At 51.7% G+C, this 21,020-nt stretch overlaps 6 protein-coding genes across 6 annotated transcripts; 2 read left to right on the plus strand and 4 right to left on the minus strand.

Annotated features, from left to right (window-relative positions):
* Window positions 1-67: 67 nt before the first annotated feature.
* Window positions 68-5,886, plus strand: GLOTRDRAFT_67504 (uncharacterized protein; the record flags this gene model as incomplete). Its single annotated transcript, XM_007862421.1, has 24 exons — window positions 68-397; window positions 453-474; window positions 525-633; window positions 693-889; window positions 947-1,812; window positions 1,868-1,990; window positions 2,045-2,413; window positions 2,466-2,490; window positions 2,541-2,581; window positions 2,641-2,699; window positions 2,758-2,953; window positions 3,003-3,169; window positions 3,226-3,497; window positions 3,552-4,054; window positions 4,114-4,288; window positions 4,338-4,521; window positions 4,575-4,642; window positions 4,693-4,707; window positions 4,759-4,862; window positions 4,921-5,055; window positions 5,107-5,264; window positions 5,320-5,476; window positions 5,528-5,609; window positions 5,665-5,886. 24 exons carry the CDS (start codon window positions 68-70, stop codon window positions 5,721-5,723), a joined length of 4,416 nt encoding a protein of 1,471 aa, XP_007860612.1. The 3' UTR covers window positions 5,724-5,886.
* Window positions 5,887-6,746: 860 nt separating this feature from the next.
* On the minus strand, window positions 6,747-7,235 carry GLOTRDRAFT_30795 (uncharacterized protein; the record flags this gene model as incomplete). Its single annotated transcript, XM_007862024.1, has 1 exon — window positions 6,747-7,235. A coding segment is annotated over one exon (489 nt), but the record flags the coding sequence as incomplete, so codon positions are not given.
* A 72-nt stretch (window positions 7,236-7,307) lies between these two features.
* On the minus strand, window positions 7,308-7,592 carry GLOTRDRAFT_31127 (uncharacterized protein; the record flags this gene model as incomplete). The annotated part of the gene is made up of 1 exon (XM_007862043.1): window positions 7,308-7,592. A coding segment is annotated over one exon (285 nt), but the record flags the coding sequence as incomplete, so codon positions are not given.
* Window positions 7,593-9,037: 1,445 nt separating this feature from the next.
* Window positions 9,038-10,955, minus strand: GLOTRDRAFT_67510 (guanine nucleotide binding protein beta subunit 2). The gene is made up of 6 exons (XM_007862422.1): window positions 10,736-10,955; window positions 10,533-10,657; window positions 10,000-10,480; window positions 9,817-9,948; window positions 9,454-9,766; window positions 9,038-9,400 (listed from the first exon to the last, which is right to left on the minus strand). The coding sequence occupies exons 2-6, from the start codon at window positions 10,642-10,644 to the stop codon at window positions 9,389-9,391; spliced, it is 1,050 nt and encodes a 349-aa protein (XP_007860613.1). The 5' UTR covers window positions 10,645-10,657; window positions 10,736-10,955; the 3' UTR covers window positions 9,038-9,388.
* A 3,079-nt stretch (window positions 10,956-14,034) lies between these two features.
* GLOTRDRAFT_89735 (uncharacterized protein) lies at window positions 14,035-17,543 on the plus strand (the record flags this gene model as incomplete). The annotated part of the gene is made up of 12 exons (XM_007862423.1): window positions 14,035-14,044; window positions 14,094-14,210; window positions 14,268-14,373; window positions 14,556-14,649; window positions 14,897-14,982; window positions 15,662-15,749; window positions 15,770-15,886; window positions 16,491-16,553; window positions 16,646-16,770; window positions 16,859-16,965; window positions 17,287-17,379; window positions 17,443-17,543. The coding sequence occupies 12 exons, from the start codon at window positions 14,035-14,037 to the stop codon at window positions 17,541-17,543; spliced, it is 1,107 nt and encodes a 368-aa protein (XP_007860614.1).
* Window positions 17,544-17,937: 394 nt separating this feature from the next.
* Window positions 17,938-20,676, minus strand: GLOTRDRAFT_67512 (spindle pole body protein; the record flags this gene model as incomplete). Its single annotated transcript, XM_007862424.1, has 10 exons — window positions 17,938-17,996; window positions 18,055-18,730; window positions 18,781-19,007; window positions 19,086-19,236; window positions 19,295-19,440; window positions 19,499-19,606; window positions 19,658-20,156; window positions 20,206-20,388; window positions 20,443-20,508; window positions 20,548-20,676. 9 exons carry the CDS (start codon window positions 20,674-20,676, stop codon window positions 18,680-18,682), a joined length of 1,560 nt encoding a protein of 519 aa, XP_007860615.1. The 3' UTR covers window positions 17,938-17,996; window positions 18,055-18,679.
* Between the last annotated feature and the right edge of the window lie 344 nt (window positions 20,677-21,020).

Consider the following 21,020-nt stretch of genomic DNA (forward strand, 5'->3'; position numbering starts at 1 on the left):
TGGCGTGAACCTGCGACGTATAAGATGAAAACATGGTTGGCCCGGGTGCCCTACCTTTGTCCGTGCAATGTTGCATCCATCCCGCGACGTTGTGGAAGATGACAGGACGCTCAATGGCGACGAGGCAGAGAGGGAAGCCTTCGGCCTGTCTGACCTCCGTGTTCAACTGGTAGACGTTAACCGCGCCGAAGCCACATTCAACGAACTTTCGCGCCGGCTGAGCCAGAAGTCGGTTTCCAAGGACGCAGACTTAGAAAAGGGAAAGGCTGCGTTTGATCTGCGGGAGTACCTGACGTCCTCGAACGATGCCCATCAACAAGCTGGCATCAGGCACAAGCACGTCGGCGTCACATGGGACGATCTAGAGGTCAGGGTGTTTGGACAAGAAGATAGTAAGGTAAGAATCTAACTGTGGCTTGTTTAACGAGGAGGCTCATGCTGCGTTGGCACAGATTTATGTCAAGACCTTTGGACGTGAGTCGTCTCCAATGCGTTCTCCAAATGCGCCGTCTGACATCTTACAGAGGCTGTCTGGGAATTCTTTGCGTGGCCGTTCATATTAATATGGAGTCTAATTGCGCCTTTGCTTCCAATGAAGGCAAACGAGCCGCCGCAGCGGCCGATCATTCATAAGTATGTGTACCCAACGTCGTGGATGGACGCAATAACTGAATCATAGTGTTATTCAACAGACAATCCGGTGTCTTGAAGCCTGGACAGATGTGTCTTGTCCTAGGGTGCCCTGGTGCCGGCTGTACCACATTCCTGAAGACGATCGCAAACCAAAGGGAAGGATACGGTAAAGTTCTTGGTGACGTCCGCTATGCCGGGATAGACGCGGAAGAAATGTCCAAGCTGTACCGCGGAGAAGTCGTTTACAACGAAGAAGGTAAATTCGCATTGGCATTGGCCATGGCGCAAAGGGACTAACAGCAAACCTGACCAGACGATATCCATATTGCGACCCTGACGGTGGCACAGACGATCTCTTTCGCGCTGTCGACCAAGACGCCGGGACCTCACGGGCGGCTGCCCGGAATGTCGAGGAAGGAGTTCCAGAAGGAGGTCCAAGATACCCTGCTCAAAATGCTCAACATATCCCACACCGCTCAGACCCTTGTCGGCAACGAGTTTGTGCGCGGGGTGTCAGGCGGCGAACGCAAACGTGTCAGTATCGCCGAGATGATGGCCACCCGAGCGCGCGTCCAGTGCTGGGACAACTCCACGCGAGGTCTTGACGCGTCCACCGCCCTCGATTTCGTCAAGTGTCTGCGCATCATGACCGACATCCTCGGGCAGACGACCTTTGTCACGCTGTACCAGGCTGGAGAGGGCATCTACGACCTGTTCGACAAGGTGATGGTACTGGACAAGGGCAGACAGGTGTTCTTCGGGCCTCCCTCCGAGGCGCGAGCGTACTTCGAGCGCCTGGGGTATGCGCCTCTGCCGAGACAGAGCACTCCGGATTATTTGACCGGATGTACGGATCCCAACGAGCGGCTATATGCACCCGGGCGCTCCGCGGCCGACGTACCGTCCACGCCAGAGGCTCTCGAAGCAGCTTTCCTAGCATCGGAGTATGGCAGAGACTTACGCGCGACCCTTGAAGACTACAAGATTTACATGGAAAAGGAGAAGCGCCACCAGGAAGAGTTCCGGGCTGCTGTGGCCGCCGATAAAAAGAAGGGCGTGTCGAAGAAGAGCCCATACACCGTCGGCTTCAGGGGCCAGGTTATGGCTCTTACCAAGCGTCAGTTCCAGATGAGACTCCAGGACAAGTTCCAGCTCGTGACGAGTTTCACACTGTCTACGGTAGGCTGCCTCAAAATTAAGATAAATACAGCTCAACTGACGCGCGTAATGTCAGATCTTGGCTCTAGTCATAGGTGCAGCTTACTTCGATCTCCCGACCACTTCTGCTGGAGCGTTCACGCGGGGCAGCGTGATGTTCGCGGCTATGTTGACGGTCTGTCTAGACTGCTTTGGCGAGGTTCGTTATGATGCATTCTTCTCGGCTTTGTGACCACTAAGATTCCGGGTGCAGATGCCCGTACAAATGATGGGCCGCCCTATCATGAAGAAGCAGACCGCCTACAGCTTCTACCGCCCCGCTGCCATAGCCGTGGCCAACACTCTGAGCGACATCCCTTTCTCCGCCATCCGGATTTTGATCTACAATATTATCATCTACTTTATGTCGAATCTCCACCGCTCAGCCGGTGGCTTCTTCGTCTTCCATCTGTTCATCTACACGGCTTTCCTCGCGATGCAGGGATTTTTCAGGACATTCGGCCTGATCTGCTCGAACTTTGACAGCGCATTCCGGATAGCGGCGGCGTTGGTTACGAACTTGGTGCAGTATGTCGGCTACATGATCCCAGTGTTCGACATGAAGCGGTGGCTGTTCTGGATTGTACGTCCTTTTCCCGGCGCCTTGCTGTTTAATCACTAAACGAGCTGTTTAGTACTACTGCAATCCGATGGCTTATGGTAAGCATTTCACGAGCAGCGTTGCACCAGGTTGCCTAACAAATTATTAGCTTTCGCGGGATTAATGGAGAACGAATTCATGAGAATTCAGGTGCGGCCATACGCGAGTCGGTTCCTACATACATTCGGATACTGACTGCGGTACATTAGCTCACCTGCGACGGCAATTACATCGCTCCCCGCAACCCGCCAGGATCTTCCGCTTATCCGTAAGTTGCCGAATCACCGTTCATCGTCGGTCAGGGTGATCAACAATACGTACAACAGAAACGGGTTGGGTTCTAACCAAGTCTGTACACTGTACGGCTCGTCCGGCGGAGACAGTTTGATTTCCGGACGGTCATATCTAGACGTCGGGTACGGGATGGTCGTCAGTGACATCTGGCGTCGCAATTTCCTCGTCGTCCTCGGGTTCTTCATCCTGTTCCAAGTGACCCAGGTCCTCGCCATTGAGTATTGGCCAGTGAGTGCAAAATTTCCCTCCTGTTCGAGCCCTATCTCAACTTTAGTAGCAACCTGCGGGCGGGTCCGCCATTAGCGTCTATGCCAAGGAGGACAAAGAGACGAAGCGCCTCAATGAGCGCCTGCGTCAACGGAAGGCTGAGCGTGCTCAAAAGAAAGCTGAAGACGAGAAGCTTCTCGCGGACCCTTCAAGCTCCTCCGAAGGGCAGAAAGAAAGGCAGGTGTATATGCCTCCTCCGGTGAAGGATCGTTCATAACGGCCGTCTACTACAGCAACAAGGAGATCGTGAAGCACCGGAAGACCTTCACTTGGGAGAAGCTGAATTACCATGTACCAGTAGCAGGTGGCTCAAGGCGATTGCTCCACGATGTCTATGGATACGTCAAGCCCGGGACTTTGACTGCCCTGATGGGCGCGTCGGGCGCAGGGAAAACCACTTGTCTGGACGTCCTCGCCCAAAGAAAGAACATCGGTGTCATCACTGGAGACATCCTTGTTGATGGCAGGCCCTTGGATTCCTCGTTTGCCAGGGGCACAGCGTATGGTGAGTAGACCTGAGCCTGTGTCAGTGGTCGTTTCAAGACTGAATATCCCTCAGCCGAACAGCTGGATGTCCATGAAGGCACTGCGACTGTGCGGGAAGCGATGAGATTCTCTGCATATCTCCGGCAGCCAGCATCAGTGCCCAGGGAAGAAAAAGATCAATACGTTGAGGAGATGATCGAACTCCTTGAACTACAGGATCTGTCCGAGGCTCTTGTTATGAGTCTCGGCGTCGAGGCCCGCAAGCGTCTTACTATTGGTGTCGAGCTCGCTAGCAAGCCCGAGTTGCTGCTCTTCTTAGACGAGCCGACTTCTGGCCTTGACGGTCAGAGTGCTTGGAATCTTGTACGTTTCTTGAGGAAACTAGCTAATAACGGTCAAGCCATTCTCTGCACAATCCACCAGCCATCTTCTTTGCTTTTCGAGAGCTTCGATCGTTTGCTCCTTCTGCAGCGCGGAGGGGAGACTGTCTACTTCGGTGATATCGGTCGTGACGCATCCGTAATTCGGGAGTACTGGGCTCGTCATGGTGCGGTATGTCCGCCCAACGTGAACATGGTACGTTCGACAACCAATATCCAGGGGAGTGAAGGAACTTACGCACTCGTTCATTGTAGGCGGAATACATGCTAGAGAGTATCGGGGCAGGTGTTAGTCCTCGCGTCGGAGACCGTGACTGGGCCGAGCTATGGCGTGAATCACCGGAGTGCGCGAAGATCAAGCAAGAAATTGAGGAGATCAAAAGTCATGCTCTATCCTTACCGCCTCCCGAGAAACAGAAGCAGACAACCTGTGAGTACATAGATCATTAAGCGTGATTACACCGCTGATGTCAAGTTAGATGCCACGCCATTCTGGTATCAGCTCCAGGTCGTAGTGAAGCGGAATAGCATCGCTCTCTGGAGATCCGCGGATTACCTATGGACACGGCTTTTCGTCCATGCTGCCATATCGCTATTCATATCGCTCTCTTTCTTACAACTGGGTTCGAGCGTCAGGGAGCTCCAATACCGAGTCTTTGCAATGTACGTCCATTCCTTTTCGGAGACTTCATCTCCGCTCATGTGCGATCGACTAGCTTTTGGACGTCCATCTTGCCGGCCATAATTATGTCACAGCTGCAACCGGTATATCTTGCAAACAGACGTGAGTTTCCTTATATTGATGTCGTCTATTGTTGCTTACGTTCCCAACAGGGATTTTCATCAGAGGTAAGTTTACGGAAGGCTCTGTATTCCATGCTTGCTGAATGTGCATTCTAGAGTCTTCCAGTCGCATATACGGACCAGAGGTATTCGCCATTGCTCAACTGTTGGGTGAAGTGCCGTACTCCATCTTATGCGGGGTCGTGTACTGGGTCTTGATGGTATGCCTGTGTCCCCATGTGATTCAGAGATCGCTAATTGAAGAGTGGCACGGCGTAGGTATATCCTATAGGCTTTGGGCAGGGTGCGACGGGCTTGAATGGCACCGGCTTTCAATTACTGGTCTTGATCTTCCTCGAGTTATTCGGTGTAACACTTGGCCAATTGATAGCCGCCTTATCGCCGAGTATACAGGTAAGCGACCCGGTGTTGCGTCTGTGCTGTATTTTATCTTATGTTCGTCAGGTCGCGGTTCTTGTCAATCCGTTTATAGTCGTCGTGCTAGGCCAGTTCAGCGGTGTCACTATTCCCTACCCTACCCTTGCAAAGTTCTGGAAATCATGGCTGTACCAGCTTGATCCTTACACTCGCGTTCTCAGTGCGATGCTATCCACGGAACTTCAGTATGCTTCCTGATTTTCGTTCTTTGTGGCCGTGCTGACTTCCCTCTCCGTATAGCGGGCTCAACATTACGTGTCGCAGCGATGAGTTTGCGATATTCAATCCTCCATCAGGAGAGACTTGTCAGAGCTGGGCGAATACATTTGTGCAAGGTTTCGGGGGTTACCTGGATAATCCTAACGATACGTCTGCTTGCCGCTACTGCCAGTATAGGGTAAGCCAGTTGTCCGTATGTCTCGATATGAGCTCACGTGTATTATCATAGTCCGGCGACGAGTACTTCCTGCCCTTGAATATAAGGTTCGACAATAGATGGCGAGATGCGTTTATTCTATTCGCATTCTTTGGTAGGTTGATTCGTGCTCCTTGCAAAAATATACCTGCTAACATGTTGCCCTTTAGCCTTCAACTTCATAGCCACGGTCATGGCTGCTCGCTATCTTCGATATTCCAAGCGATAGAATTGCTTATGCTATACACAGCATGAAGATAGAGTCATCTAGAGTAAGCATAGCACAAGAGACACCTTACCACCTGTAGCCATAGTTTCCTTCATATTTTAATTTGTCTATAGTCCTAATTGCACGTATATGTAGTCACGGGGTGGCTCCGTTGCTGTAACGCAATATCTTGGTGCGTAATGGACAATGCAATCAATTCCTTGAAGCGCTAGCAGATCTTTCACCCGGGGCTCAATTTCGGCGTTCGCCCATAAGCGTATCCGTCTTCAAGACCACGCGCCCTGAACAAGTTATACCATTCAGAGAGAACAAGGAAACAACGACTACATCTCAAAGAATAACGAGATCTCCACGGCAACAATGGCACCAGAAAATATGCGATTCATCCAGGAACTGAGGTCGCCGGTGAAAATGGAGGTCCGGCGTCGACATAGAGTCGACAGCAGGTTCGTTCAGAGTGTGTAGTCCAGAAGAACTGTGCCGCAAGGCAGGTATTGGTGATAATGCTCTGGAAGAAGGCCGGCTTGTGGGTTGGCTGACGTGCATTTCGCTGTCGATCCTGGCCTTCAGCATGCTAAGACTGACTTTGCGTTTGTGCCTTGTTTCGGGGGATAAATTCTGATCGAGAGTCGATCTAGAAGAAGCGGAAGGCATGGCGCTCGGTCGACGTGAGTTGAAGGATGCCCGACGGAGATCGTCACTGGATTGAACCGGCCGACTTGCAGGCCTAGACGGGACAGGTGGCGAAAAAGGCCTCTGCAACGTCCGTGAAGCTGAACGATGTTGCGAGAGTTGGTCTTCCAAGGCCCTGACTTGTTTCTGGAGTGCGTGCACTTTGGCTTCAGCCTCGAAGGCGTCGTTCTCCAAACCTCGAATGCGCGAGTAAGCGTTAGACAGATCTAGCGCGTGCTGTTGTTTCAAGGCACTGAGCATCTCCTCGTCAAGGGAATTAGAGTTGGTGCTTGGAGAAGAGACGGACGTCGCAATGTCTCGTAATCGCTCGATTTCTTCGTCTTTTGTGGTCACTTCCCGTCGCAAATTCTCCAATTCAGTGCGAGCGTGTTCCAAGAAATCTTGATCTTCTGCTTGAGCTTCCGTCCGTTCTTCGAGCTCTCGCTGCAAAGATAACAACTGCTCATCCTTCGCTTGTGATGCTGCCGTGACGCGGAAGAGCTCCTCCTTCTGTTCGGCTGTAGTCCGAACAAGAGCAGCCTTGGAAGATTGAAGATTCTGTAGCTCCTGACGAGTCGCATCGAGCTCAGCCTGAAGATTGCTGTAGGCTTCCTGCAACTCAGAAAAGGTTTCCTGCCTCGATGATTGTTCTTTTGATAGCGTCGCTTCTAGATTCTTGAGGTTTCGGTCAATTTCTTCCTTTTCTTGACGCAACTGCTCTGAAGAGACCTCGAGCCCTTCGATGGTCGAGTCACGTGCTCTCAGCTGTTTCTCGAGACCCTCGATCCTTTCGCTAAGCTCAAGCTTCTCGTTCGTCAATTCAACCAGCTTTGGGCGCATTTCGTCCAGAGAGCGCATGAGGTTGCTCCCTTCGGATTGTAGGTCCATTTGAATCTTCTCCGCTTCTTCTGCTCGTCTACGAGTGCTCCGAAGCTCATTTTGAGCGGTTTGTAGTTGCCGGTTGAGGGACGCCATTTCTGAGGCAGCCTGAGATAGCCGTTGTTCCAAATCGCTAATGGTTTTGCGAGCTTGATCTACTTCTCCTTGGAGGGTCGCCTTGGTCTCGAGCGCAGCGTCCCTCTCAGTGGAGATATATGATAACTGATTCTCGAGGGTTGTCTGACGCTCGTGCAGTTCGTTGATCTGCTTTATTGACGCTGCTTCAGCCTCGCTTCGCCGCTGCAGCTCGATTTCCATGTCATCCCGCTCAGTCTTCAGAGTAGCGTGGACCTGCAAGACCGTTAGTGTAGTCCGGAAAGGGCAACTATTGAGCGCCCACCTGCTTCAACTTAGTGAGCTGGAACTCAAGTTCGTCTGCTCTGTCTTGAGTGTTCTTTAGCGACGCCTCCAGTCTTTCCACTGTGTCATCATTCTGAATTTGCTCCTGCAGCTCTCGTATAGTGTTTTGGCGCGCCTCTACCTCTGCTCGCAGCTCGCTTGCCGTCCCCCTCAAGAGCTGTAACTCTCGGTCCTGGGTAGAAAACGACAATGCTCAACAACCGGTCTGTAGCTTCAACATTGAACTTACTTGCTCTCGACATCTCTCCGCCAGATCTTTCTCTCGGGATGCGAGCTCTTCTAACCTTCGCGTAGTTGATGACGCATCGCTCTCCAGGCCCGTCACACGCTCTTGCAGAATTTGGGACTTGGCACTCTCGTCGCGCAGACGAGACTCCGCGTTCTGCAGTCCTAGATAAGGCATGCATCAATATCACATCCCAGACCAAGGAGCAGCAACGTCAGACTCACTAGCCTCTATGTCCCGAAGGTGGTCCAGCGACGAGTTTAGGGCGGCTTTCTCCGACACCAACAGGGATATAGTCTGCTGCTGGTTCTGTATACGCGACTCGAGCTCTGCGAACTCCTCAAGGTATTTGGATGGGGGTTGGGCGGATTGGGGCTCCTTTACCGATCTGGGAGCCACCGGCGCTGGCGGTTGTGGATGAGTCGCAGCTTGCGTCGGGGGTGGCGAAACCGCTGGCGCAGAGGTGTCTACCCGGGGTAGAGACGATAGCCAGCCAGAATCCTTTCCATCCTGTCCATGAGCCCCGAACCTGGATTGATTAGGAGGGGCAGTTAAGCGTTATGTCTCCCGCAGCCTTCCAGGTAGCACGATGTACCTACACGTCGCCCAACGCACTCTTCTCGTCCTCGTGGTGAACCTCCGACGGCGCAGGGGAGAAGGCACGCGTCGATTCGACGGCGGGGCTGGAAGGGCGCGACGAGGCAACACTAGCAGCTACAGGAGCATTCCCCACCTTCTTCTGCTGACGTTTCTTTGCCTATAACACAGTTTATGAAAAACAGAGCATGCTCGTCACGATTTGCATGGACATACTAAGAGTGCTTTGGCACGCGCCGCTTTGGCTGCGCGGTCGTCCTCTGACATCCTGACGCGTACGAGGGTGGCGAAGAGGATAGACTCTGAACAACAGCTCGCGCAGTAACGCAATTGCGCAAGGCTATAACCTCCGCTGCCAGATGTGTCGCGTACGAGGCCCGGGCGTATAGGGAAGATATACACAGGCCTTCCGTAAACAGTCACGTCAAACCCATCTATACTGGCTGGGTCCCGCAGTGCAGACGGAAGCATATTCGGATTTTCTCCCAGAGGTCACATTCCCCTGTCGCCCTGACATATACTGCTTTAATGCTTATTTATCCGATATAGATGCAGACCAGACAGTCACAGACGTAGAGAACAAGTAGTAGGGAAATTTAGCGGGGTAACAATGGATAAACTGATAGCAGCAAGGCAATATACCACAGAGGAAATGCACCGAGGTTTAAAGAGTGCTAGAGATGACCTGTAACGACAGACTGGCGCGGCCAGGCATGTGCTGAGCATACGCGCAGGAGACAAAGGGAATAGGGATATAGAAAGACAGAGGCAGACCCTAGAGAAAGAAGTGAAGCGGGAAGGCAGCGAGGGCACGCAAGGGCATGTGTAATGTACGACAACGAATATTATAAGGATACAAAGAAATGTACGATCATGCCCAGACCTATGGAAACGCGTCAGGACATCCCTGATCGGCGAGCAAGTAACCTAACGTACCCTCAATGTGCTGTCCCAGGACCCTGTGCACAGCGCCATGCCGTCTACACTAACACCGAGGCAGCTGACACGGTTTTCATGACCAGTCAAAACGCCGACACGCTCGCCCTTCAACGTGTCCCAGACGTTGCACGTCCAGTCATCGTACCCGCCAAAGAGGATGCGGCCGGAGATGGAGAATGCAACCGACGTGATACCACAGAGGATATTGTCATGGGTGAAAGAATTCAGTTCGCGGTCGGCGCGGATGTCGAAGAGACGGCACGAGGCGTCGTCGGAACCGGTAGCGAAAGCGTCGCCATTTGGGAAGAAGCTGTGTATTGCTGAGTCAAGCGGACCACCGAAGGACTCAGATATACTTACGAGACTGCGTTTATGTCGGACTCGTGGCCGGTGAATGTCTGGGTAGCCTTGCCGCTACGGATGTCCCAGAGCTTGGCTGTCGCATCGCAAGCACCAGAGACGAAGGTGTTCTGATTAGGAGCCAGGGACAAACTAACAGAGAATGTGAGAAGCCAGTTAACAGCAGCGAAGGGATGTCAGTACCTCATGACGTCGCCGGTATGGTCACTGAACTCTACTACGCGCACACCGGCCTCGATATCCCAGAGCATACAAGTCATATCGCCAGAGCTGGTAAGGATTTGCCTGTCGTTGATGAACCGGCAGCAACTGAGATATCCAGAGTGAGCGCTTAATTCGCGAGCGCCCTTCGCACCATGTCCCTCTTTGCTGTTCAAGCTGTAGATGGAGCAAATATTGTCAAGGCCACCACATGCGACAAAATTGCCTGACGGGGCGTAAGCGCAGGTCATGACCCAGCTGGACCGCAAAGGGATGGCATGGACTTTATTCATGGTGTAGGCGTCCCAAACGATCAACTTCCCATCCTGCGAGGCGGAGACGAGATGCCGGCGGTCCGTAGCCCAGTGCATAGCATAAATCTTGGCCAAATGCCCCCTTAACGTGCGCCGTGGGCGCATGACAATACGCGGCAGAGGATCAACCTCCGCAGCCATAGCGCGTACTAGCGCGCAACACTCAGCACTGAGTCAGAGTCTCGAGGAGATAGAACCTACGGCTAGTATCAGCGGAGGACTCTCTTTTGGCCCTAATTTTCTCTTTTAAACTCTCGGCCTCACGGCGCGCAGCCGCAATCCTCTCTTGGATATCACCTTGGGATTGAGACATGGCTTAAAGGGAGCTAAGTAATATGTAAAACCGGTTTTCAGTTCCTCGCTGGTGCGAGTAGCGCTAAACAGGAAATAACGAGGGCGCTGACCTGGGGCGAAAGGAGTCGGACGAGGAAATGAGAGAAGTCCCTATTGATGGGCGAACGCCGCGTGGGAAGAGCAGAAGATGAACGGAGGGACAAGAGAAGGCCCCTCTTCCAGAGACTTCAGCAATAAAGACAAGCGACAGCGGTGTCTAGGGCGTCGTCGGCGCGGGAGATGAAGGAGGCGTTCAGGGCGAATGCCAGAGCGACGACAGCAGATCTCAGCCTGGGAGGCCCACTCTGATGGACCGTTACCCCCTCAGTCGGCAGTGGCCGGAATATTGGTTCTCCGCCTTAAATTAGGCGGCTCTGTCCCAAATCAATTGGTTTGTTCGTAGACTTGGCTACAACTCACTGTAAGTACTGTACTCGTCTTGAAGGCTCCACATATCCAAGTCTTACATGTGTGCCTAGCCATGTTCTGCAGAGGTGGGGTGGTCTTGCGTCCGCTGCATTTTTCTTTCGTGAATTTCGGAGAGAATTCCAGTGTAGGTGGACTTCCCGCTCTGGTCATCACTCACCCGAGAACAGGAGTCTCAGCTCCTAGCGTCCGAAGGTGCTGTACTTCATATCCACTGCTGGGCTTGGTTGGACGAGTCAGTGGCGAAAATAGCGGCTGTACACAATCCAGCCGATCATCCGTTTACGCAGCATGTATCAACTTCGCGCTGAACGGGCGCTTACTTGTCTGAATAGCCATCCCCGCGGCCGGATTTCGCAGAGCGAAGTTTTCGAGTCAGCCTGGAAGCCTCCTGGTTGACCTCAAGTATGCCTGCTTGTTTCGAAATTTTACCTCTATCTGGGAAGTATGTGGTTAATCGACGTTCAAGTCGATAAAGTCGTACTGCACGATGAATGGCTATACCTTGCTCGAAGCTTGAATCTCTTCGTACGCGCACCGCCCTGTTCCTTCCGGGACCTGGAAAGTAACGCCCGAAACCAGAGCTAGCAAGTGTCGTCACTAATACTGCGGCATTCCATCCCTCCTGGTCTTAACGACACGGTCATTCTGTTGTTCCCTCTGGGCTCGCAGTACATCAACGACCTGACATCGTGGACCATATCTTCACTTCATAGTCCCTTATATCGGCTCGAACGACTGGACAGTCTAGGCTTGAACCGGACTTGTTTAAAACACACAAGGCAGCATAGTCGGGGATATGTTCCTTCTGCCCGCTTGCTTAATTTCTTAGATATCGGTTTGCCCTGTGGCGGACTACCGCGCTCCGCTCAGTCACTTGGCATACATCACAATGCCGCCGCAATTGAGTGCGAGCGTTAGCCTTCAGCGTCTTGAAAACAGAACGGAAGTTCTATTTCTCAAGGTACGTAGGTCTCGTGCCCTATGGTGTCATTCCTTATCGGTATGGCTGAGAGAGCTACAGCTCCCTTTCAGCGCTGGACCCATAGCGCAGTCCAATCACCTCGAGTATGGCATTGTCATTCTGTTTCTGGACATTAGCTGTCAACCACCCGCTCGTTGACGGCGATCATTCGGGTCTCAGCGGCGAACCCTGGATGATAGATCATGGTAACGACAGATCGATGGCTATCATTGCTGCCCCTGTCCCTTGAGCCTCATCGATACATGATTCTGGGTAGTCCGAGCTCGAGGTTACGGTCTGACTAATATATGGATCTCTGTGTCGCAATGGTCTGATCCCGAAGACCGGCGCATCCACTGCACTTTTGACAGTCGTGGGTCCGCCTCTATAGGCTGGCGACATTGCAGGCTGCGCTACGCCTATCGGAGATGATGAAAGTGCGTCGGGTACGGACCAGACCCGCTGCAGTATTTCTGTAGACGATTGTACCAACCAGCGCTTTGCCCGGAGGGGTGGTTATGATAAATTCCTGTATCAGAATTCGTATTGTGAGCCGTTATGGTCGGAAGGATTCCTGGTGCTTGAATGAGGTATTCGAAGTGGCATTTTCTCTTACCTATAGCATCTTGTCAGATTCAGGTACGTCGACTTACCGCAGACGTGTCCGCATGTCAAGTGTTGGCTGGTACTACCGTACTACTCCCCAGGGGTGCCACCGCTTCTCTTCCGATCTGACTGCTCTGATTCATAAAGCACATATCTCCCTATCCAAAGGGACCACAGCTCTGGCGCCTGTAGGTCCGTCTGCTTCCCAGCAATCGTAATATCGAGAGATTCACGAGGATTTGCATGCTATAATGCTTGGGTAGCTTCATACAGACCCTTCGACCAGGATATGTACGTTTGTTCCTAAGATGTGCGTCGTTCCGAAATCCCCGCAATTAGCGCTGAGTTCATGAAGTATGGCAGTATTTTTTCATACTCAGTCAAGAGCGACATTATCCGCTCCCTATCCTTCAGGCCATCAGTAACCCTCCAGTGGATAGATTTTATCGATGCTATGCTGGGAAAGTCTGTGTTTGGACGTCTCAAGAGCTGCTCCGGATTCGACAGCCGATATGCTCAATGACGAATCTGCCATTGCTGTGATACGACAGCTCAAAATTCATCCATCGATGCCCCGCTGCCACTTCATGGCCATCACTAGACACGCCTCCGCCAGTATTGATTCAAGTCTGTCGCGTGATGCTAGTGCGAACTCGCGTCGGTCTCCTTCTAGCCAGGAAGACGTCTAACGAGAGTCGAAGACGTGCTTGAAGAGATCCGACTTCTTCGGGTGGTCGCGTCGCCGTGCAGGGGATTTTTACCGCGGAAGACGTTCTACAACCGCTGGAATATTTGACGTCACGAAGATGAACCCCACCATTTTGTAGTTCATTGCTTGCCGTCTGGGTGCATACGGGTTCGAAGGGAGCTCAGTCCGTACTGCTTCTCGCGTTGCGTGTAGGGGTAGAGGATCCTGGTGCAGCGCTAACGTGCACGACCCTACAGAAGTAATGGCTGCCGCTCGCCAAAACGGAAAGTCCGAGCACTGATACGTCCTCTCCATACCTCGAGGACTAGACTACCATATGTCCGTTGCAGAATCGTCCTTGCAAGGCATAGCAGTCCCTGACTTTTCGGGACTCCACTCTCTTGCGTCCTCTTCGGCGGATTCTTGGCGCACGGGTTCTGGGATAATTTTCTCGACTCGTTTCAGTTGCCAAGTCCCATGGGTATGCGTCGTTGGGAGCGTCGTTGCTCTGCTTACACAACAAAGTAGCTGAGGATGGGCCTGTCCAGCACGAAACACCCCTCACAGCAGAGATGCAGCTGACTCTATAAATCCGAGCACAATGTCTGCTGCAAAGACAGCAACGACAGTCTGTCGAAGAGACACCCACATTAGAAGACTTCCTTCCCAACCGAAGCAGCATCGAAATGACTGACCGTAAGGAGATATCCTTTCGAAAATGAGCTACTCACCTTATCGCTTATAGACCCCCGCATGCGCTTGAATAACCTGATTCAGGCTACCCATGGAACTCATGTCTTGAGGTATGAGCAACGTGCAGTGGGAGAGCCTCATGCCCCCGAGTGGACGGTGGTCGCCTATAGTGAGTTGTCTAGATGATTCTATCTGCAGCGAGTTAGTAAGCATTCGGCTGGCACAGTTAACGATAGAGAGTATGGGACTGGGACTGCTCGCACCGTGACAGACGCGAGAGAAGAAGCTGCACGAAACACCTTGAATATCATCGCTGCCAATGGGAATCGTTTGTATTAATATGGAATCTGGTGAGGCTCGACCAGCTGATCCATATCACCCACACTAAGGGGAGACACTGATTCCACCAGACACCGACTACTAGAAGTGGCTGATCCTGGCTTGGTCCTGTACATTCCATCCGGCGTATGAAGGCATTTACTTTTGTGCGCTGGTCGATACAATACCGACTCAGGCGGGATCTTTACTTGACCAGCATGATGGTATTTATTCAGAGTGCTGACATTGAATCTCAGAACGTTTTGAGCCTTCTCGGGGAAAAGGTCCAGGTAAGCTTAGAAACGATGAGTGTGGAGCAGCGCATCCATCATGTCGCTCGAGAATCCACGGGATAGAGTTCAGTGTGAAGCTTGTACCAACGGCGCCGCCTCTCACCCCCAGTCGTGAATGCCGCGGCAACCATGGATGATGTCCTCGGAGAAGTGGAAGAGTGAATAGGGTATAGCTCGAAATCTTCGGCGCCGCGCTCTATTCACCCATACTTGGAAAATCGCTGAGCTTGATCCTGCTGCTTAGCGCCTGTGGTTCGGCTTCTGGGAGCTTGTGTTCATGTCCGTGAACTGTCAGAGTTCCCGCTCCAAACGCAGAGGGAAAGGCGGGAAGTAAGTAATCGAGACAAGCACCAGGAAGGTGACCTCTCTTGGAGGACGGAACATGCTGCACTGATGGAGACACCGAGTGTTCCCAAGCTGGCGTAATTACGGGCGTGGTGTCATGCCAAGGAGATGAATGCATATCGAGTGCTCGTCTCGGGCGCCTAAGACCTGCGAATAATACGGTATTCATACTGTGAAGGAGTTCCCAGTCATCGAAAAATGATGTCTAAGGAGTTACAGCCGTTTGCAGACTGATGGGCCCACTTTTCAAAAGTCATTTACAGTCGGACCACGTCGGACAAGCAATTGTGGGTCCCCGAGAGACGGAAATCAGACCATCTGGACTTTCCCACCTTCCTCCGACGTCCCTGATACCCACTCCGATCCACTCCGACTATACGCGATTTTCTGAATTGGTGGTCTATCAATCTGCAAACGGCTGTAACAAGATCGACGAACTATCGTGACAAAACCGCGTTACCGTCACGCGTGCTTCTAATTTGGTGGCGTCGCTCCAAGTTCAGTTCCGACTTTAGGACGAAGTCAGTATCTAACGACGGGAGAGCCCACCTGCACAGCTGTGCATTCACACAAGCTAGGGTCCAACTTAACGCTCGACCTGAGTGACCGAACTCGAATCCTGATTTCGTAGATATCTGTGTACAGTATGAGACGCCGAAAACAGGTTGGACAAGCTTAAGCAGCATCAGGCTGGCATTACAAGCTTACTCGACGCCCAAGGCAAGTTGTGGCACATGGGAATTCTTAGACCTGTGTTTAAACATTGTTATAGGTTGTCTTCTTGCCAGCCAGACCTCAGAATGTTATTGGAATGTTGCACTGGCAAGCGCCCATTCTCAATATCCGTCACTGCGAGCAAGCGGCCATCTGGGTCTCCACGTCCATTCGGGTGAGAAGATAATGATAAGAGACAATTGCCCGGGTTTATCTCATTCCCCGGCATCTGATCAGTGACTCCCTCGTGGCACGGCTGCCACGCCAGCCAGCCCAGCTAGAATGGGGCCATCTTGTCATTCTGGCACTTCCCCGTCTACGTATTGTTTGTTGCGGCCGGCCAGGAAACGTAGCCTTGACTACCTATAATCAGTTATAGGGATAATCCGCGGCGGAGATTACGAGTGATCAAGTTCAATGGCTGTTACGGACATACTGGTCATACGAGTAGGCCTCGACAAGTGCTCATGCCCGCCCTTGCCTCAGCATCTCTTCCGTGGTACTCGCTGATTCCGCATGCTTAAGTTATTTTTTGGCTAGTCAACGAGTAGCATCGAGGGCTTCTCTTTGCCAGAGTGCATCTAATATAGGCAAGACCTGCCCGTAGGTCCATACTTCACAGATGCTCCGCTAATTCTAAGATCGGATTGGCCAAGGGCTGCGAGTGATGTGCCACTACACTTCAATGCAGATTCCCTCTTTGTAAGGTCGCGCTGGTAAATGTTAGCCATCGGTGCTAGCTCTTCCACGATACTGACATCCATCTCGAGTATTGTCAGAACCCCGCCATCGGTCTAAGGCAGTTCATCATTTCTGATGCACTGACACTCTTCCATGCTACTGTGAGTGACGGACCTGAAGCTGCAATGTCTGGATTACGGGTTTGCTAATTTGGGACCTTCGCCTGTTTTCGCCTGTTTTACAGATGTGATAGCCTGTAGTTGCTTTCCATCTTCGGATCAAGACCCGTCTATATGCGCACTTCACATCCCGGGAAACATATTATAAGACCGGAAACGCCACCTGTGTTGTCCGCTCAGGCGAGGCCCATTTCCCCAGGTAGGCGCCGCCTTATACTCTAGTGGCCCCAAGGACGATAGGGCTCGTTGCAGGTTGCCGGGCTCCACAGAACGCCCATCGACTATAGAATACCTCTGCGACATATTCTTCCTCTTCCGGGAAAGGCTATGGCTGGAAACTCCGCACCGAATGGTCTCGAGCTCCGTGGCTTGTTTGTATCTGAGGAACTGTCAGGTGAGTGTTCGGACTCATGAATATTTGATCGCCGTCCATCTGAAGACCCTGCTGCTGCGTTTCCTAGAATATCTTGGGAATCTAAACAATTGCCATATTTTTTATGAGTTTGTTTTCTACCTAAGTCCGTCCCCTTTATATACCAAGCGGACGTCGCTTCCATCAAACAGCTCAGGTCCTCTGTAAGATGTCTACTCGTAAGGCTAATCATTTATCTCGGTTGTATTCACTCACCACCTTCGCAGCCTACACAGTCAGGCTGAACAACTGCACGTACAGCCACAAATATGCGTTCTCAAAGCGTTCTGACATAACTTATAGACTTACAGTCTCAACATATGGAGGATTCCCTTAGCTGGGCCGAGTCTACTACTGGCCCATCGCATGAAGCAAAGTGGACGGTTGTCTGCAAAAGTACGCCGCGCCGCCACATTCATCTGCAATAATGCCACGAATTTGACATGTATATTCCTTCAGTCAACGGAGAAATAAAGGGCACTGCTGTTGCTGCACAGAAGAGCGTAGGAAGAGAAGAGGCTGCGAAACAAGCTCTGGTCGCCCTAGGCCAAGAAGTCTAGGGCAAGGACAGCAGAAGTTCTCCGAGGGAAATGAATACGTGAGATCTATTGGGTAGATGGTCGAGCGTTATACCTATGCAGTACTGCTAGATATGCCAGTCCCCGATTTCTCTGCATGATCAACTACGCTCAGCAACGATATGAATCCCCCTAAAAGTGCCATAGCCCGAACCTAAAGAGAGTCGACTGGTCGACATGTCACGGCAAGTAACGGGCCAGTTTAAGGTTTCGGGGGGAATTCTTCCCGCGGGCAAAGTCTTTCCGACGTCTTACAAGTTCATCGCACACTTGTATTATGTCCCGCCGCTTGACTCCTCTCCTTGTAGCTGCGTTCACCGGTAAACGATTATTTAGGTGTGATGGTACCTTTCTCAATAAAACAAAATCAGGTGTTATTTCCGGAGTATACATTTTCAAGCCGCTCCTGGAGGCTCAAGCTCGAGAGTATCAGTCGTACGTTCAGGGGACGATCCAGACTCTCAGGACGCGCGGCGATGACATGCTATAATAGTACCTCCCCTCCACAGACAGCAAGCGGAGAGGCTAACACCCCTCTGGGAAGTCGGGATCCAGATAATATTTCGAAACCTCGTCCAGGCGACCATTCAGACTCTGGTTCAAAGACGGCCTCGTCCGGACGGCCCCAGTAAGGCAGCGATTTAGAAGACATACGCAGGAAATCCCCACCCGTCGTTACTGAGGGCTCCGTATCAATGCCAATGGGAGGCTATGCATCTCTCACACGTCCACATTGCATGCCAAAATCCATCTTCCTAAACCGCTGCCAGTACTTCAGCTGGAAAGATTGACCCTGATCATGTTCTAAAACTGTTCTCGAGATATCACGCCGTGTTATGCGACAAGTGTCTTAAGAACTTCCGAAATAGCGTTGGGGGATGATATTGGTGACCGGGTTTCACATAATACAATGGGGCATTCAAAATCACCAATATCGGGGTAGAAGAATCGGTGCAACTATTGAGTACGATGTTTAGAGGGGCAACCGCAGCGATACACATGTCAATGCGCGAACATCGCTGTCCCTTGCACTCTATATACATACCCATGTCATATGTCAAACGGGTGGGCCATAGTTGCGTTTGAGGAGGTCGGGGTCACGGATATAGATGTGGCCGTCAGGAATCCACATCCATAGGCTTTCCCGCAGCTTCCCGCCTTTCCCAAACCTGTAAGAGGTCAGCATGAGTAAGGGAGCCTGTCAGATCGGGTGTCCCACCTGCAACACAGTCTCTCCTAGGAATATCATTTCCTTCCGAATCTCTTCAACTATTAAGTCTTGTATTTGGTACCATTTCTCCTTATCGCCACCGCCCGAGCCCGCCCGCAGGTGGACTTTCCACACCGTATTTTCCTTATCACGAGTAGTACCGGCCACAGACTCGTGGGTCACATTGGCGATGAGGTCATACGCCGTTGACGGGTGTGAAGGCGAGGCGTCGAGATCTGAAGGGCCAGGCACAGGAGAATCACCGAGTCAGTGTTTCGTCAGAATGACGTGAATGAAGTAAGAGCGTGACCAACAATCTCGAAAATCAAGTCCTCTGAGCGGGAAATTGACAATAGTGGGATTTTTCTCTTCCACAAACATGTTCTTCGTGAACCGTTTGAAGTGCAAAATGATATACGGAGGCAGGCGTTGACATTTGTACCTTCGTAGCTGACCCCGGATTTCCTATGCAGATAACAAAAATCAATTCATCTGCGGCCACACCTGAATGCCATAAGCGTGCCTGAGTCGTCTTTCCGTCATACTTGGCGAGGACAGAGTGTATCCCGACTTGGGGAATGATGTTCTTCTCGACGGCGTCTTGGAACAGTGGGGGTGGCGGCAGATCCAATGCGAGGAAGAGGAAGGGCGAAACGCTTGTTTTAATCTCTGCAGATTACATACATGTCACTGTAGATTATGAGGGTATATGAGGAAGACCACCAACCCCGATCAATAGCAAAGCGTGGTTTTTGATCAGAATCCAGGTCGCGACCCACGACAACTTGCTGGGTTTCCATTCGCACCTCGCCTTGGAACGTTTTGAAGATTATACCTAGACATCGAATGAGCCGACACAACAGAGATCCTCGACGTCACTACTTACTGGAGTCCTTCTTCTTCGTACCGCCGAAGTCCTTGTGTAGATGATTCAACAACCAGCCAAGGAACTCGACTGGGTCACCCTGATTTTCTAACCTGAACTTGCCACCGCTAGCCCTTCCTACCTCTTGCAAGAATTCGTGAGGGCTGACCTGAGCCTTGAACAGTCGTGGATTCCATATTTTCTTAGCCAGGCCGGCAAAGCGCTTTAGCATCTCACTTTCCTTACCGCGGAAATTCGACAATAGCAGATGGTCTCGTAGTGGAGGTACGTGAAGTAGAGTGTGGATAATCACGTTCATGTGATCATGTCTTTTGATGTTATTGAGGCCGACATATCCGGGGATGTAAGGTTTCGAGGATAAGTCGTAAGATGGTTTGTTCAAGTGAGCCGGGGAAGATAGTTGGGATATGGAAGCGGGGGTGAAAGTCGGCTTCAGGTAGAAAGCAATATCCTCTAGTGAAGGATCTACAACTTCATAGCCATCAGGGAGGACGTAAACCTAGCAGAATTAAATAGGGGTCCCGCACCAAGCATAAGACGCGACTCACCTTGTTTGTTTCTAGATTTATAAATACATGGTGATCGTCGTGAATGGAATGGGCGTAGGCGTATGAGCTTTTCCCGCGGCCCTGAAAATATTTTCCGCAGACTAGACAGCCGTATACATTGATATTCGAGAGAGATACCGAGCACAATTTCTCGAAATCGAAGTCCAGGACCGCTCTGTTGATCTACTCCAGTATGAATAGCCGTGCACAATACCATGGCTAGCAGTTGGTACGCACCGTATCGAGGTACAGGTCGGATGCCCTAGGTGCATCGGCCTTCTCGATTGCATCAGTTTCCTCATACTCATATTCGTCTGTTAATTCTCCGTCCGCTTCTAGCACCTCCTGCTTATCGCCATTTGCCTCCGATGCACTTTCCTGGATGTCGTCTCCAACCCGCGCCTTCTTTCTGGGCGGTTCAGAGGTTGCTGTGGCTGTAGTGTCAGACGGCTCGGATCGTCGAGTGGCCATTTGTTTGTGAAAAACACTCCGGACGAGCTCACGCGTAGGATGCTAGACTCTGCTAGTGGCCGACGCGTCGATCAGCAAGCGACCGCGGTTACGTAAGCACACTCTAAGTATTATTGACCCGGTGCCAGTGGCTTTACATGTAAATAATTTCGCGCGTCTCTATCCGGCCGCTCTCGTAGGGAGACGCGGGAGACTCTGTCTTTGACATTCGCTCGCTAGGTCTCGAAAATGTTACAGTCTCGTTGTGCGTGGTCTTTGCGGGTCATGCGGCCTAGCTTGTCGCAAAGCGCCAGATTCACTTCAACGCCCTTGGTCTGCTCTCAACCCAACGGCCCGTTGGATTT

This window comes from Gloeophyllum trabeum (assembly GCF_000344685.1).
Source record: "Gloeophyllum trabeum ATCC 11539 unplaced genomic scaffold GLOTRscaffold_00001, whole genome shotgun sequence".
NCBI lineage: Eukaryota > Fungi > Basidiomycota > Agaricomycetes > Gloeophyllales > Gloeophyllaceae > Gloeophyllum > Gloeophyllum trabeum.

Excerpts from the sequence above, each read along its gene's own strand:
- GLOTRDRAFT_67510 (XM_007862422.1), bottom strand. The coding sequence starts at position 10,644 with ATGTCTCAATCCCAAGGTGATATCCAAGAGAGGATTGCGGCTGCGCGC. Across the intron at positions 10,481-10,532 it reads GTCCTCCGCTGATACTAGCC|TACGCGCTATGGCTGCGGAG; the intron begins GTAGGTTCTATC and ends GTTGCGCGCTAG. Across the intron at positions 9,767-9,816 it reads TCCGACATAAACGCAGTCTC|CTTCTTCCCAAATGGCGACG; the intron begins GTAAGTATATCT and ends AGCAATACACAG.